This window comes from Pundamilia nyererei, unplaced genomic scaffold (assembly GCF_000239375.1).
Source record: "Pundamilia nyererei isolate P.nyererei 1_Seehausen unplaced genomic scaffold, PunNye1.0 scaffold00250, whole genome shotgun sequence".
NCBI classification, from domain to species: domain Eukaryota; kingdom Metazoa; phylum Chordata; class Actinopteri; order Cichliformes; family Cichlidae; genus Pundamilia; species Pundamilia nyererei.
The window spans coordinates 130609-147153 of record NW_005187651.1 but is presented as its reverse complement, the minus strand read 5'-3'; the positions used below and the strand labels follow the sequence as shown (position 1 = coordinate 147153).

Here is a 16545-nt window from a genome sequence, read left to right as displayed (position 1 = left end):
GGAAAGACAGAACACAATTTGGTCTTTCTAAAAAGTAGCTGTATTTTGATTTGGATTCTTTTTGGCTGAAGCAAAGCGGTTTCAGAGAAGAGGACAGGGAGGGCGAGTTCCAGGGAGGAGGGAAGGACGGGCGCTCAAGGTTTGGAGAGGGGAGGTGTAATTGTGGCAGTGGCTGGTAAGGTGCAATGAACTAATTTTGGGGGGTGTTTTATTGTGTACATGCTTTTTTTCTGTGTGCGATTATAAGGGCAGGGACTGCAGATGAAATAAGATAAATAACCAATAACTGCAATGATAAGACTTCTTATATTAAAATAAATTCAGAGCACTTGTCATTATTTCCCCAAACAAGAATTAGTGATGCATGCACGGGGATTGTTCGCCTTTGAATTAGAAAAAAACTCATATTCAGCCTATCAGAGGTTACAATGCTGCAGGTTTCTTCACATCTTATTTTAATAACGCACTTTTTCATCGCTTTGTTTTCTAAAAGCTCCCGAGAGTCTGAGTTTATTTGCTAAAGTTAAAATGAGGAATGCAGTGAAAGCGTTGTTTGAAGGTACATTTTAAAAATAGCAGATGTTAACACCCAATCTATCTGCAGCTTTGCTCCAAAAACACGTCCCTACAGTACAACCTACAGTACATCTGTACACAGGCAGGCGAGAATTGGGCAGGATTTCATCAAAAGGGGTCAAGTGAAGAGGGGCTGAATTGGGCGATGAGATCACCATGGCAACGAGGACCTCCGTGGTGCGGAGCACGAGGGAATGTGGGAGGGAGTTTCACGCTGAAGTGCCCCCAAAGTGGAAGGAATCGCTCTCTGCTTATTTTTTTTTCTCATTTTTTTTTACGTGCTTTCAGGAGATTCTCGTGGCTGCGGTCCAAGCGCCCACATTAATGAACTCTTCACACGCTCGCACACGCGCTCACACTCACACCCCATTACATCACGGGTAACAACACTTATATAACAGGACCTCGCGGACACTGAGGTGATTACACCAGGCTTACATCAGTGTCAGCAAGCCAAAATAAATACACACAGAAATCCATGTTCCTCGCTGACGATGGCAGCAACGCAAAAAGAAAATATGTACACGGAAACTAAACTAAAGGATTGCACATTTCAAGTGGGGGGGTTGGGGGGGGGGTGGTTACGCTTCACTTTCCTCATCTTGGTTTGTTCTGTAGTCACAGGATGAATTCAGCTTTTTTTTTTAAAAAACTCTTATTATTCTTAAGATTCCTCAAGGTTACAAAAAACAAGGTGGCAAAACAAAATGAATCCACCCATTCTGCAGGCTGCTCGGGTGTTTGAGGACATGCCGAAACTAAAGGCGAGCAAACCAGAGGACAGGAAAGATGAGAGGCATCACATCGAACAGCCCTGCAACAGAAAGGAAAGCAAACATTTCAGCACAATCACAAATATGTCATCTTAAGGCGTGAATCGAACCAGCGTGTTTGTTGTAGCCAACAATACCCCCACCCCGAACAGCCTCTTTCAAATATTGTCAGCGCTGCGTGACCAAAAGCATCAGGGGACTCGTGTGGCAAACATGTCCTCTGAAAATTCATAAAAGTGCCCTTATTTTCTATTTCACCCGGCTCACATTTCCGTGGAGTTGATAAATATTCACGCCTGAATGCCACCTCTGTCCCCAGGGGCTGTTTAGTAGTGAGCTTTTTTCCTCTTCTTCCCCCCACTGTGCTCTAAATTTGAAAAACTGAGCTTTTTTCCCCTCTTTTCTTTTTTTAATTTGCGAAGAACAAATGAAGGCGCAGGAACTGATGGTACTGAGTGGCAGAAAAGGAAATACAGAAAAACGAAACAGCTCTCAGGTTTCTTCTCAATAATTTGTTTGCCTATGGCAACGGCTTGGTTTTTTTCTTTGAAACATAAAATGATTCCACACAGCTATGAAATAACCATTCATTTAAACTCTTAAAGGTCCACATATACGACACATGCACATGGTGATATGTAGCAAAAGGTCTCTACATAAAAACCTGTGTATTTCTTACCCCGTAATTCATCCAATTCATTGATTTGATTACACTTAAAGTCTTTTTTCCACAGTAAACATTTATGAACAGCCACTGTTTTTACTCAGTAATGGTCATTTTATGACAAAAAAAAAAAATAAATCAGCAGTGAGCTTTTGTTTTGAAGGGTGATGTTCAGTGTGTGGGTGTACTTAAAAAGATCTGTGATTCTGCAGCGACTGTACAGACTGTATTTAATTTTTACCAGGGATGGGCATTTCAAGCATAATTACAGTCGCTTATCATATCCGAGCAGTCCTCAACTGCCACCTTCTGGTAACAGCAGGACATTACATACAACCAGGTGACACCCCCCAAAAAATTATGAGGAAAAGAAACAGTTATATAAACAATTTGAGATTTTACATAAATAAAAGTGACCTATTAAGCTCATTTCCAGTTCCACACTTTTATTCCTGGACTGTACTACACCCAGCATGCATGTTTGTGCACCACCGTTTGTGCTGCCTTTGGATAACGCATGGAATCATCTAGACTAGCTTTGGACTGACATTCAGTGAGCCAGTTACCCACTTTGCTTAGATTCTGTCATCATATCATGGACATGTCACCTGAAATCTACTTAACAGATTTTATAATTAAGTTTAATTTCGACTACTGAGCCATTTAACGGTAACAATGATCAATTCGGTGGACAACTAATTTAGAATTCATCCAATGTGCACAATTTTCAACAGGCTTGCGCTTACCTATACTCTTTTAGACCGGTCTGTTGTCCACCTCGTATCAGATCGTACCTTAAGGTCCAAATTAGTCACCTCAGCTGCACAAGAATCTGGGTCAGTGGCACCAAGTATTAAATCCCGGTTCTTTTGTATTCTTTACGGCCAAAAAGTCCCAGCTCAGAAGTGGTCCTTTTACTTTAAAAATGATCTTTATTTTACATATCTGGGATATGGAGACCTGAACACAAAACACACAATCCAAGGTCTGAAGCACAAACGGAAGCCCAAGTATTTATATACTTGTTCTCCACGTCACACCGCACTTTAAGTTTCGATGCAACAGCCTAGTTGGTTTCACTTTCTAGCTGCAAAAGCACGCTCTGCAAAAGCATGTAATTTCCTGTCAGCACTTTTGGCACAGAGTGTACTCAGAGTTGGGCCTTTCTTATAAAGCAATATAATCAGCATATAAACATTTAAGATGATAAATTTAAACCTCAGCATCGCCTCTGAGGTTCTGCTCAGCCAAACTTACCCTGTTTACTCCCAGAAGTAGCGCAGGTACCATATAGTTTCATTCTTGAGCTGAGGACCAAACAGAGGGTTGGTCTGGGCCAGAATGGCTATCAACCAACTAGAAAGAGAAAGTGAGAGAGAGCAGATAAATGACAAAGCACCATCAGTGTGGTGAAAGAACATGGGTGCATTTATCATGGTTGTAACCAGGTCACGGTACCATTCGATCGTATGAGCTGGAAAAAAAAAAATCTGGATTCCAATTGAAGCAACTTTAAAAAAAATGATTCTGTTTAGGGCTGTTCGATATGACGATATATATCGGATGACGATATAAAAACGCTATCGTTTGTTTCGTGGTGTCGCAAAATAAACTGTTTACGGCAATATTTTTTCATCGTTTTGATGGTCACTGTAGTGGCTATATTCATTTCTTAAAGTTCTCTCTTTCTCTTATATTTAATATAACCACACTACAGACGGACAAGCACCTGTTTTTATGCGTTGTCGTTAGCAACAACGACGGTAAAACCTTTGCATGTCCGCTTGTTTATTTTCCACATAAACCTTTCACAATAAAGCTCAAGATCCTGTTGAGACTTCAAAATAAACTGAATCACATGAAGGATTATGCCGAGTATTTACGGATGAGAAACAAGAAAGAGTCGTCAGGTGCTAAAAAACTAAACCTTAGACTCAAACGTTAGGCTTTTCCCCGCAGCACGCCGTGTAATAAATACTCACAAAGAAAACGGCGGCCTTTACAACTTATGTCTAAAAATGCATCGTTTTATGCATCTGTTAAAACACTCGTTTCCAGGTACACGACGCCCAGCTGGAATCACTTCACGCGAGTCGAGCTGCCCGAGATTCACAGAATTTACAGAAAATGTTAAATTTTTGTGATTTATATCTTTATCGGACGATAGAATTCTTATATCGGGATATGAGATTTGGGTCATATCGCACAGCCCTAATTCTGTTATAAAACGTTATCAGTTATTTATGCCAATCATTACTAACAAGAAAAACAAGGAATTCAATACCATCATAATTTCTATCTTTTTAAAATACAAAACTGACATGAGAGAGAGGAGTGCGACCTTCATCCCTCTTTACTGGACTTTAAGTCAGACGCTCTTCTGGGAACTTATTATAGAGTCAATTTAGAAAAAGTGATTAATAGCAGATTAAAATTCAGGCACAGCAACTTAAGCAGGACGCTTATTTGTAAAGGTGAAGAAAAAGGAGTGGTGAGGGTCTAAGAGTCAGTCTCTCTGAGTGGTCTCGACTGAGACGACAAAATTACTTTTTATCTTTATGAAAGCAAAAGGACACTTCAGAAGATGTGGACAAAGAATCGAGGCAACGACTGACTGTTAAAAGCAGGATGTAGAACTGCCCCACATAATAATAGTAATAATGAAAAACAGAAGAAAGATGAAATTCCAATCTGGCTCCTCTAAATGTCAATGTGTTAGAAACCCTCCAACACAGTTTGCATCAGTGTCAGCTTACACAAACACTTTCTGTTATTATCTCAGGGCTTCAGTAAAAATACCAAAAATAAGAAAAAGAAAACAGATTGGCTGTAGTGTTCTATTTGTAGCCAGTATCTACTGCTGAAGTTCTGCCAGAGGCAGAAAACTGGGTCATAAATTAGCCGAAGCCAACTGTAGACACTTGTAGAAAGCAGTCTGTAGCCTGAGCGAAGGAAGAGTTTATCCAATGCAGAGAAACATGAAATGGAAAAGAAGGTCTCCTCGTTTGTTCACAGCACTTTTAATAAACTGGTTAAAACCTTTTCTGCTTTTATTTTTCTTCCTGTAAGCCAATCTGTGCATGTTTTTAAACGCTCTTCGTAAATAAGCTTGTTATTATTTTTGGGAAAAGAACAGCAGACACTCACGACACACAGCGAGATTTGTGGAACAGATCTGTACGGCTGATCCAGGTACATCATTTCCAGGCTAAAACTGTGCAAACAGTGTATGTTTACAGTACGAATGCTGTTGTTGGTGGAGGTTTATCCTGAGGGTGCCCAGCTCCCTCTAGTGGTAGAATGATAATCTTATTTATGCACATCCCACCTCTTCTTGCATCCCCATTTTTTAATCCCCCTTAAAACGGCGACTGCTTTCAAACTGAACATTTCTGATGATAGACCAGAGGACCAGAGCCCTCCTACACATTTGCAGGTCCCCCACAGAGCCATAGCCAAACGAGTGCAGGGTACTGGTGTTCCCTGAAAATGAATGCTGATTGCCATGTCACTTTGCGTATATGCCAAACTGCTGTTTGTTTTATAAAGCATTTCAGTCGGGACCACTATGCTGAGAAGAATATTGTTACTGTCGTGGTCGTTTTCATCTGCTGTAATTTACTTTAGCTGCGCAGCTCTCCTCTGGGACCTCTTTTGACCATTCCGTGTGATTACACACAAAGCTGGAGGCAGTGATAGAAGAAGCAGGACTTAACCGCAGTACGGAGCAGATATCAGAGACAACAAACACATTGATGAAATATGAATACAAATATTAAAACACACAGACTGCAGACAAACACAAACTATGAATTCTTTTTATTTCATGCTGAGGTGGATGAAGATGTTTTGATTACGAGCTGCCATCAACATAATCTGCTGAATTTTCCACACTGATTCATTGGGGAGGCTGCGGGTTGCAAAGCAGTTTGCAGCTGTGCACCAACTGTAGGCTACATGAGCTTAAACAGCAAACCCTTTATGAGATTTATCAAGGATAACAACTGAGCCATTACTGATACTTCCTGCCACTGAGATCTTTCAGTCTTTGTTACCTGTCTGGGTTCATTCCTGTGTTTCAGTAGTCTTATTAGTATGCTGGTATTTTAAATGTAGATATGGACAAATTACAGACACATAAGGCCAAATGAAAGATTTGAGTCAGCCCCACTAGGTGCATACACATATATATGCATCTACAACACTGGGACACTTTAGAGTTCATATCTTTTTCAGTTTGACCTTCGTTGTGCTATCAGACGAGAACAAGCCTGGTTAGTTTTCTCATCTTTCGGATTTCTGTCTCAACCAAACCCCAATTTGTGCTCTCTCTCGCTCTCTTATTGCACTTGGGAAAAACAAAAACAAAATAAAACTCGTGTCAGCAGGAATCAGCTGGCTGATGGCGTTGCTGTGACTCAGCTCGTCAGGCTGCAGATGTTTTACAGGGTTTGTTATCAGTGTGTAACTTCTAGGGCCTCCAGCACACACGGGATGTTGTTAACCCAATGCAGAAGTATCCTCCTTGTAAAATGTAAAACAGATGTCCCATTGGGCATAATTAATGCTTTTGAGAGAAAGAAAGGCAGAGAGCATCCATTTTCCTTGATTTCCCTCGCCTCCCATGAAAGCAACATGGAGCTGTTAGCTGATAGAAATAACGAGTTAAAAGTTGGATTTTAGTTGATTCAGTTGAGTAAAAGTGTAAAAGTCTGTTGTGTTTTTATTGGTGAGTGTTGATCCACAAGGTTTACAAAGCGTCTTATTTTCCTTGACATCAAACAGCACGTCTATCCTTACTGCACAAGGCGACCACTTCCAAACTTGGCTCGCCTTTCTACACAACTTAACTGGTTCTATCTGGGTCTCATCTCCATTTTCACCTTGTTTATTGAAAAAAGTGTCAATACATTTCATCAGAGTTTTTGTCCTCATGCATTATCATCTTGTTTTTGTAGAAGAAAACTATGACGAACATTATTGCTTAATTAACAACCTATTCATCACTGTTGCTTTTTAAAACGTAGCTGTAGATCTTCTCGCTTCATGTGTATCAGCACGCACGAGTTTCCACCACATGGCCTGCTGCAGGTTCTGACTACAGTGACTCTCCAGCACAGAGCAGATTTTAAAGAGTAGAGCAAGAGTTACGTGTGCAGCTGCAGTCCCAGATGTTGGAGTGTGGGTGACTGTGGGAGTGAGATCATCAGTGGGCAAGCAGCTGAATGACACTGAGGACTGGCTCAATATCAGCCTGGCAAGAGTTCAACGGGCACACAAACAACACACAGGAAGGGCCAGACCTCAATGGTAAGCAGTGACTGAACTTTCAAAATAAGAGCAAGGGGACTTCCTGCTAGTGTTGTTCTGTCAGATAAATTGTAAAAAAAATCCTAACGTGAGTCACCAAATATATTTCCACAGCAGTCAACATTCCTGGGCAGGTCACTGACCTGGTCTGTGTGTGAGGAAACACTGATGTTTATCTTCATACTTCATATGTTGGTCACTAAAATGCTACAGCCACAAAAAACATTTTATTTACAGTAAAAAAATTTAAAAAATAAAAAAATAAATAACATGGTTTCATATTCTTATGAAACCGATGGTAACTTATGTCATGTATTTGGCAAAAATTTACCCTTGGAGATAGAGCCAGGTAAAAAGACCCTGTCCCCTCTGTGCCTCTAAAAATTCTCAATTTGCTAGTAAGCCTGTGGCAAATACAAATCAAATCAAAATGTATTTATATAGCACATATTAAAACAACAGTGTTGACCATAGTGCTTCACATTCAGTAAAAACATGAGACAATTAAAACAAACAATAAAACAGGACAATAAACAATAGGCAACAACACAACAAGCTAAAACAGCCAACTAGTTAGAATCAAAGGCCGAAGTAAAAAGATACGTTTTAAGACGTGATTTAAAAGACTGGATAGACTCTGCAGTACGAATATGAACAGGGAGGTTATTCCAGAGTCTGGGTGCCACGGTTGCAAAGGCCCGGTCACCTCTCGACTTCATTCGAAACCTAGGTTGTGCTAGGAGCCTGTGATTGGATGATCTAAGTGCTCTGTTGGGATTGTGTAAGAGGAGTAGTTCAGAGAGATAGGTGGGCGCTAAATTATTCAGAATTTTAAAAGTGAACAAAAGAATTTTAAAATCTATGCGATATTTAACAGGGAGCCAATGTAGTTTGGCTAAAATTGGAGTTATGTGTTCATAGATTCTCGTACCTGTTAAAAGACGCGCAGCTGCATTTTGAATTAACTGAAGCCGGTAAAGAGAAGAGTGTTGGAGGCCCGAGTAGAGGGAGTTACAGTAGTCCAATCTGGATGTGATAAATGTGTGGACAAGCTTTTCAAGATCCTTTAAAGGAAGGAATGGCTTTGCTTTAGATATGTGACGCAACTGGCAAAAGCTGTTTTTTACCACAGTGGACACCTGTTTCTCAAGTTTAAAAGAGCCATCCAGGAACACTCCAAGGTTCCTTACAGTGAGCGAGAGATGGCTAGCGAGAGGGCCTAGGGCGTCAGCTAACTGGTCTAGCGGAGTGTGACTACCAAAGACTATGATTTCGGTCTTATTCTCGTTCAATGTAAGAAAATTATGTGATAACCAAATTTTAGCTTCATGCAAACAGTTGAACATCAGACCCTTTATTAGTTACACCTCACTAACAATCTCTATCTTTCGCTCTCCAAATCTCAAAGGTGCTCTATTGGATTAATATCTGGTGACTGTGGAGGCCATTGGAGTTCAGTCAACTCACTGTCATGTTCAAGAGTTTGAGACGATTTGAGCTCCAGCGTGTAGCAGAAGCCATTTCCCCAAATCATTACACTACAGCTAACTTGAACTGGGGACACAAGGCATGGTGGATCCATGCTTTCATGTTCCTTATGCCAAATTCTGACCAGACCAACCAAAGGCTGCAACAGAATCTAAGACTCATTAGACCAGACATTGTTTTTACAGTCTTCCTTTGAAAATGTTTTGTGAGTTTGTGCTAAATAAAAGAGCAGGAGTGGTAACGGTGTGGTCTTCTGCTGCTGTAATCCATCGGCTTGAAGCTTCAAAGTGTTGCGTGCTAAGAGATGCTTCTGCACACCTCAGTTGTAACAAGTGGTTATTTGAGTTACTGTCGCCTTCCTATCAGCTCAAAGCAGTCTGGCCATTCTCCTCTCATCTCTGGCATCAACAAGGCATTTTAGCCCAGGTTACTGCAGCTCACTGGATCACCATTGCTTGGCACCAACAGCCATTCCCCATTCAAAGTCATATTTCAATCACCTTTCTTATCTATTCTAATGATCAGTTTGAGCTTCAGCAAGGAGTCTACATACCTAAATTCTTTAAGTCGCTCAAATGTGATTGGATGATTAGATCCCTGCATTAATGAGCCCTTGAGCAGGTGTACTTAACAAAGTGGCCAACATGCAAAATGACAACAGCTACATACCAAAGAAGAGTAAGCAAGTAGGTACTTACAACAAGTAGCAACAGATCGCTGTAAGGATCAGACTGGTGACAATCACACTGTCAGAGAGAGCAGAGGAGTCAGAGTCACACGTGCCCACTTTTACTATTATAACATTCATAAGCAAACATTATTAAAATTAGATCCCGAGTCACATACTGAGCAATACTGGACATTAATGCACAAACGATAGAAATATTGTAATCACACAGTTTTTCAAGGAGACTGGCCCTGACTCCACGACTTACAATCTTCCCCGTACTCTGCTTTTCACAAATAAAACCATCAGAATGACTTTTGTCCAAACGAGCCCACATTATCCCTGCCGACTCGACCTTTGAAATTACTTGTAGTGTGTGTGTGTGTTTGGATGGAGGGATAGCTGAATGACTGTTTCGTGGATGACGCTGGGCCTCCATCACCAGAAGAGGATCAGGAGCACGCTCGCGCGCGTCGCATATGTCTAAAGATTCTTTCCGACCGACACAGCGAAAACACTAACAGCAAGGAAAATACAATTATAGTTACAAAGTATAATAATAACACTGTCAAATGAAAGGGAACGCAAAATGATGTCGTTAATTGTATCCAATTAAAAGCAGTTACACCACCTACCCCCGATTGGGTCCTTTGGGCACTAAAAACGGAGCTACGACCCCCACCAACGCCCATAACGTGGTGAAGCAGATCATCGGCAGGGCGAGAGAATGATAGACCATGGCTTCAGTCCGCAGGACCCCGCAGATGTACAAAAAAATCTCTGCTTGTCCTTTTGAAGATAAAGATGCTTCAATGGCCGCTGAGCCAGTCTGTCGCCTCTGTTAGGGACCCGCCCAAATCAGTCGCTGCTGTCGATGATTGGTTGAAAGCTCTGCTAAAGCGACGTTTTATTGGTTCAGCCTGCTGTCTTTCAGCATTACAGAACGGGGGGATTGGACGGATGTATATGCCAGCAGATTAGAGGCAAGTGCAGACCCCCTCACCATCACCACATCACACACCATGCTTTCAGCAGAAATCTATATATTTAATTAATTAATTAAACCATAACCAAATATAAACATTTCTAATAAGTTAAGTTTCCATATTTGTTTTTCTGCTACAGCTTCTTATTGTATACTTCCTTTTAGTAAATGGTACTGGTATTCTAAACATCCAAATATCATGTCACATTTGACCTCTGACCTCACTGTTACATTTCACATCTGCTCAAGTAAACCCTCAAATACATTGGGTTTTTTTTACAAACTGAACTGGAATGACTGACTGTTCACTTTATAATTTCAAATAAAGTTTGGAAAAAAAACATTGTTTTTACTGGGCTTCAAACAGCTTAAACTTCATTTAAAAAGAAGAAAGAAAACCAAATGAGTACATATTTAAATTTGCTGTCTTATAAGCAAAATTTGGTGCTTATGATACAGTAGAAAATGTGTTGAGAGGCATTTGATGTGAATCACTATGTCATTTGCTCCTTTCATATTCCCTGTTGATGGCTTTACTACAGGATTTAATATTTTTAATCTTCAATTAATCTTCATTTGAAGTGAATACATGTAAAAAAAAAAGTATAGTTTATTCAGAATGAAACACTCATAGGGAATTATAGTTAAATGCTGGAACAGTTAACAGAATGAAATAAATGAATCTAAAATGCAAGTAAAACAAAATTATTGACAAAACATTAAATAAAACCCACAAAAAAATAATCGTAGTTGTACAATTTATTGATCTTTAAATATTATATTGTTTTCTATTCTTTTCAACGTGTAAATCTCGCAGTTTGATGTCAAGCCTTTAGGGAAATTATGAAAAGACCGACGTTAACGCTTCCGCGGTTTTATTTTGATGGATGTGGAAAGGAAGCCGTTTTTCCTATTTTATTGTTGAAAGCAATAACCGGAAAAGTGTTTTGCTGTAATCCAGTTAACTTGATGACAGTACAATCGGAGGCGGATCAGCGGGGAATGTTTCATATGAGCCGGTACTGGCACCGGCGAGCTGTCGGCGCTTAATGAAGGGTGGAAGTGTGTGACTGTGTACAGAGGGACAGCTGGGATTTAATGCCGAGTGAGGCCGCTAATGTGTGGACGGTAAAAGCTGATGAAGTTCACCAGAGATATCTGCCGGCTGCTAGGCTTAAGAGGCGGTGAGTAATACTGCCAGCCAGCCGTTACCAACTTTCGGCTCCTCCGTGAAATAAAGTGGTGACACTGGTTGGTTGCTCTGTGGACTTTCTGTTTTTATTGAATACTGTATCTCAGAGCCCCTATTGTCCAGGCTTCAGTAGCACTCACAATTAATAACTTTCGGAAATAGTCTGTATATGTGTTAGAAAAATATGCCAGAAAGATGTATAAAACATAAAGAGTCAAACAGACTATTCAGAGATTCAGTAGCTGTACTGTTATCCGTCACCTGCCAACATATAATGATGTTGGTGGCATTTTCCGAGTTTCTATAGTTGCTACATTGTTACATTTACATATGAATGAAGTGTGGCCTTTTTGAGTGTTATAAGACCAAACTGTGTTTTTAGGTTAATAGAAGTTGGACTCAGGTGGAGAGTGGGCGTTTTAGTCACTCCTGCCTGTAATTTTAATTGTTCTTCGTGTTTGTGTAAGTGACCTGATTTTACAGTGAGTTCTGACTTGAGTGAGAGCCCAGAGCTCACCAAAGTAACATTTCTGGGGAGAAATGAGGGCTCTTTGGAATTGTTATCAGTGTTTATGTATAATACACATACCTTGGAGACAATCACAAACCAACCACAGTAATAGTAACTGGCCATCTATGCCTTTATTGTATTTGAAGAAGGTTATTGCCAGAGCTGCCACCTGTTTCACTTTACTTTAATCCGAGTTCAGCTTCATGCACTATATGTATTTACACAATCCTATTAATGTCCCATTGAGTATCAGGTATGACATTACTGATTTATAATACTAGTAATATTTTTACACATTCACACACATGCACACACACCATTGTTATTGCCAGTTGATTATTGTTAGCTATGTGTGACTAATAGGCCAGTAGCAGCCAACAGTAATCCATGGCTTTTATAGGAATCATTCAGATTACTAAAGTGCTGTGAGGTTTTGGAGATTGGTTTTGTGGCATTTTGCCTTTTTTAAAACCACTATAAATAAAGGATAAAGAAAGATTGCTCTGGAACATGGTTTTATTGGCAGATATCCTGAGTTGAGGTATCAAATGACCAACAGGGTTGGTGCATCACTAATTTATAACAGTGTCTGTTGTGAACAAAGCACATATATGAGCATCCAAGTTATTATTACTACTGAGTAATAATAATCTGAGTTTTTTGTAGTCTGTCTCACTCATATAGATCTGCTATGTAGTGTGTAAACAGAGCATACAAATGACATTGACCGAAGACCCTTTAGTTCCAAAGGCTATTCACACTTTTAAACAACTGTTTAACTAAAGTTAAAGAGTGAACACTACAAGGTAAATAGTTCACTACAGCAGCTTGCTGTTTTTAAAGCTGAACATTATTTTAAAAGTCATTTATAAAGTCTGCATTTATACTGATGGGTGCCACACAGTTCATATTTAAGACCTTTATGGCTTCAAAATTGTACTTTTGGTCTTCTGTTATGATGATTTCCATTTCTGTTTGCAAATGAATTAGATCTTAGGTGCCCTGTTTGGGCGTTTACTATGTTTAGACTCAGCTGGAAAAGGATTATAAGCCCAACCAAAAATATTTGACTGACAAATGAGCTGCACGCCAGCCCCACAAGAATGTACAGGAACTGGTCTGACCACCACTGTAACCTTTAAGTTTATGGTCAGCCATGACCGGTAATAACGTCATCCATGTAATGAAGACTTAATAAAAGTGTCTACACTCCAAATATGGGGCATTCAAGCCAGCAGCAGGAGACAGAAAATAAAAGTTGAATTTTACTGAAAGCAGTAAAATGTACTTTAATTTTGTTTGCATACAAACAAATTTGGTGCCCTCCGCAAAGAAGTTTTGGCCTTTCCTCAGTGGGAAAATCACCATGAAAGGACTTTTAATGAGAAGACTTTTAAACAATTTTTAAAATTAGGGATTCAATTAATTCAGCACCATATACATTTTTAAAAATCAAATTACTAGAAATAACAGGAAAACTTGTTTGTGAACATCAGGAGAACAAAATCACTCATACAATACAGACGTACAGATGTATGACAATAAACAGGACTTTTATGTGCCTGGGGTTCAGTGCTGTGCTCTATGGTGGGGTGCACAGGGGCATCAAATACTAAAAGACTAAAGAAAGTGATTTATAAGTCAGTGAGGTTATGTATTGGTTTGGAGCTTGAATCTCCGTCACACATGCCTCATCTCACGCAGAAGCAGGTTCAGCAAACCACTCATTCCACTGCAATGTACCAAAGAGCACTACAAGAAATACCTCCTTCCTTTGTACTTTTATTTTTCAATTTTTTCAGTTACATTTTTCCCTAACCACCAAAGGTACATGTTGAGACAGAATTTTATGAATGAAAATGAAACCTGAAACTAAATCCAAACGGAAATTCCTTATGTATGACATGGCCTTTAACTATGTCTATGTAGTTGGTTGCTAGTTGACATTCCAGGCTCTGTTTGCATAGTTTACTTGCTAAATTTAGCTGTGAGCCTGCCCACTTAGTGCCACAGTTTTCTAATTTTGCTCAGTTTCCGTGCTATTCAGTGTTGGGCAATCGCTGAAAGTGTCTATCCATATGGATGCCCTTTGTTTTTTTAAAACAAATTTCTCTTTTAATCCCATGAGGAGAAGACTTCATCAGTGATGACCCCAACCTTACCATAAATCAGGAGTTTGACAGTCGCTTGGATGTACTTCTGAGTGTATGCTGCTTCAGCCTCCATCTTAGTTCTTGCTACTATGTGGTGGATAGTCTCCGGGTTAGTTTTGCACTTGGAATATAATGTGTGGGTGAATAATTTTGGAAATATAGTGTTTCTATATAAAGTACAGATGTAAAAGCACTGTTGTGTTTATATTGAAATAAAAACATGTTGTCACTGCAGTCAATGAAAAGTTGTGACAAATTATTATGATCTCAATGTTGAACTGTGTTGGCTGTAATCGTGCAGCCCTTCCTAATCGTCCACATAGGATGCAGACTGCTGTGATGTGGAAACCACACCCTGTGGAACATTAATGACTTTCAAGTGATGAAAATGCAAAGAAAAATAGGCAGGTATTGAACTCAGCTTGTTTTTAGTTTCACTGAGCGTATCCTGGGATCCTGTTGATATACGATGGCGTGGCGTATATGTTAGCGACACACCACGTGTGACGAGCACCCACATGGATGCCCTTTACGGTGGATACACCAGTATCGAATGATAATGATAGAAAGACTTGAGAGACCCACTTCTTAGAACATCAGTAGTCATGGTGATCAGTTTGAGTGGGATCATCTACAGGTAACCTGCCAGATCCATGATTAAATATCCGTGTGTAATATCCCATATAGAAAAGAAATAGAAAAAACTTTGCATAAGATGTGGCCTACTTCATATAGTGAATCATATAAGGCTTACATGATTTACTCATGAAAGTGGCCACTTTCTCATTACTTTCATATATTGTTTTAGGAAGTATCCAAAACATACAAGTTTCATTTATATAATTTTTCAAGGGATCTTATATCTGTTTTAATTCTTGTTTGCTTTTCATACAAGTTTCACACAAGACAGATACAAACTTTATAAGATTTAGATCTTTTCCATATGGGATAATATGCACTCAGCTCATGTACATTTAAAACTGATGATACACTTTAAATTCATCATGTTCCTTCAACAAAGTAATAAAAAGTCGACAGGAATCTGAAGCATTACTAGACCCAACATCCTTCATCACACTGTGTCTTCTTTCAAGTTCTGACCTTTGCTGTCTGTATCATGACTTTGGCAGCTGAAGATATTTAATTTTCTGGTTAAACAAACGCCTACACCATTAACACGGTCCTCTTCCTGCCATCTATAACCTCTAGACATAAATTAGGTTTATTTCGTATCAGTACTACCATGTTCATCATTCCTCGTGTCTTTGGACTGTGTTGCTTGGGAACGTCATTCCCCTGACTTTTCAGTGCTTATGTTATTTCACATCTTAAAGAAGACTTGTACGTCTCGGTACTTTAAACACAATTTGAAATCAGCATCTTCTTACTACTCTTACGAAAAACAGTTCCAAGTATGAATTGCGTTTCACTTTCTAGTTCCAGTTAAAGAGCTGCTTTTCCTAAATAGCTGCATAAGAAACAAGCATTTATTAAACATTAAAAAAAAAGAAATGTTATTGAGGTGACTGAGCAGCTCATTCTCTTAAATCTCTTAAAGGTCCCAATGGGTTTTCTTTTAATCGCTTGGTAAATTTTCAGGAACTAAAAGATGTTACACTTCAAGTTAAGAGTCACAGATTTTGGCATTAAATCAGAGTAAAGCTTTCAAGCACAACCTCCCCCGGTTCCAAAATACACAGAGAACAGAAGATGTTAAAGTTACAGCAGCTTTTGTATCATAAAGGGCAGCTTTATTCCTTGTCAAGCACATTTGGCCCTGTGGTTTCAATCATGATAATCATTTTACAAACACATTTTTAAATAGGACAGGAATGGAATTGAAAAACAACCAGTCACAGACAGTGACGGGTTCATTATGATTACCGCCCTATCAGTAATCATAATGAACTACTTACTGGAATTAAGTAACACATAAAAACCCTAGTCACAGACAGTGACTGGTTGTGACTGGAGTGGACGTCCCAGCAAATTCACCCCAAGATCAGACCATGCAATCCTCAGAGAAATCCTAGCGCTACATCTCAGACGCTACAGACCTCAGTCAGCATGAAAGTACAATTCGAACACGACGGATAAAGAAAGGCTTGTTTGGAGGGGAACAAACACAAAACCTCTAGAAGACTAAGACTTGGCTGTGGACATAATGCACAGCACCATGTTTGGTGAAAACTAAACATGGCATAGAAATAAGACAGGAATATATAC

General features: G+C 39.5%; 2 protein-coding genes across 2 annotated transcripts in view; one reads left to right on the top strand and one right to left on the bottom strand.

The window, feature by feature from the left end:
• Positions 1-6: 6 nt before the first annotated feature.
• Positions 7-10325, bottom strand: atpv0e2 (ATPase H+ transporting V0 subunit e2). The gene is made up of 4 exons (XM_005749578.1): positions 10114-10325; positions 9510-9557; positions 3271-3369; positions 7-1390 (listed from the first exon to the last, which is right to left on the bottom strand). The coding sequence occupies exons 1-3, from the start codon at positions 10215-10217 to the stop codon at positions 3276-3278; spliced, it is 246 nt and encodes an 81-aa protein (XP_005749635.1). The 5' UTR covers positions 10218-10325; the 3' UTR covers positions 7-1390; positions 3271-3275.
• Positions 10326-11438: 1113 nt separating this feature from the next.
• LOC102200804 (hsp70-Hsp90 organizing protein 3-like) overlaps positions 11439-16545 on the top strand; it is a 27404-nt gene continuing 22297 nt past the window's right edge. Inside the window, exon 1 of the mRNA XM_005749577.1 lies at positions 11439-11647. Coding sequence (XP_005749634.1) covers positions 11602-11647 — 46 coding nt within the window. The 5' untranslated portion in view covers positions 11439-11601. The remainder of the gene's footprint in view (positions 11648-16545) is intronic.

Coding starts and splice junctions, on each gene's coding strand:
- atpv0e2 (XM_005749578.1), bottom strand. CDS start 10,217: ATGGTCTATCATTCTCTCGCCCTGCCGATGATCTGCTTCACCACGTTA. Junction 9,558..10,113: donor CCCAAAGGACCCAATCGGGG/GTAGGTGGTGTA, acceptor TCTCTCTGACAG/TGTGATTGTCACCAGTCTGA. Junction 3,370..9,509: donor GCGATCTGTTGCTACTTGTT/GTAAGTACCTAC, acceptor TTCTCTTTCTAG/TTGGTTGATAGCCATTCTGG.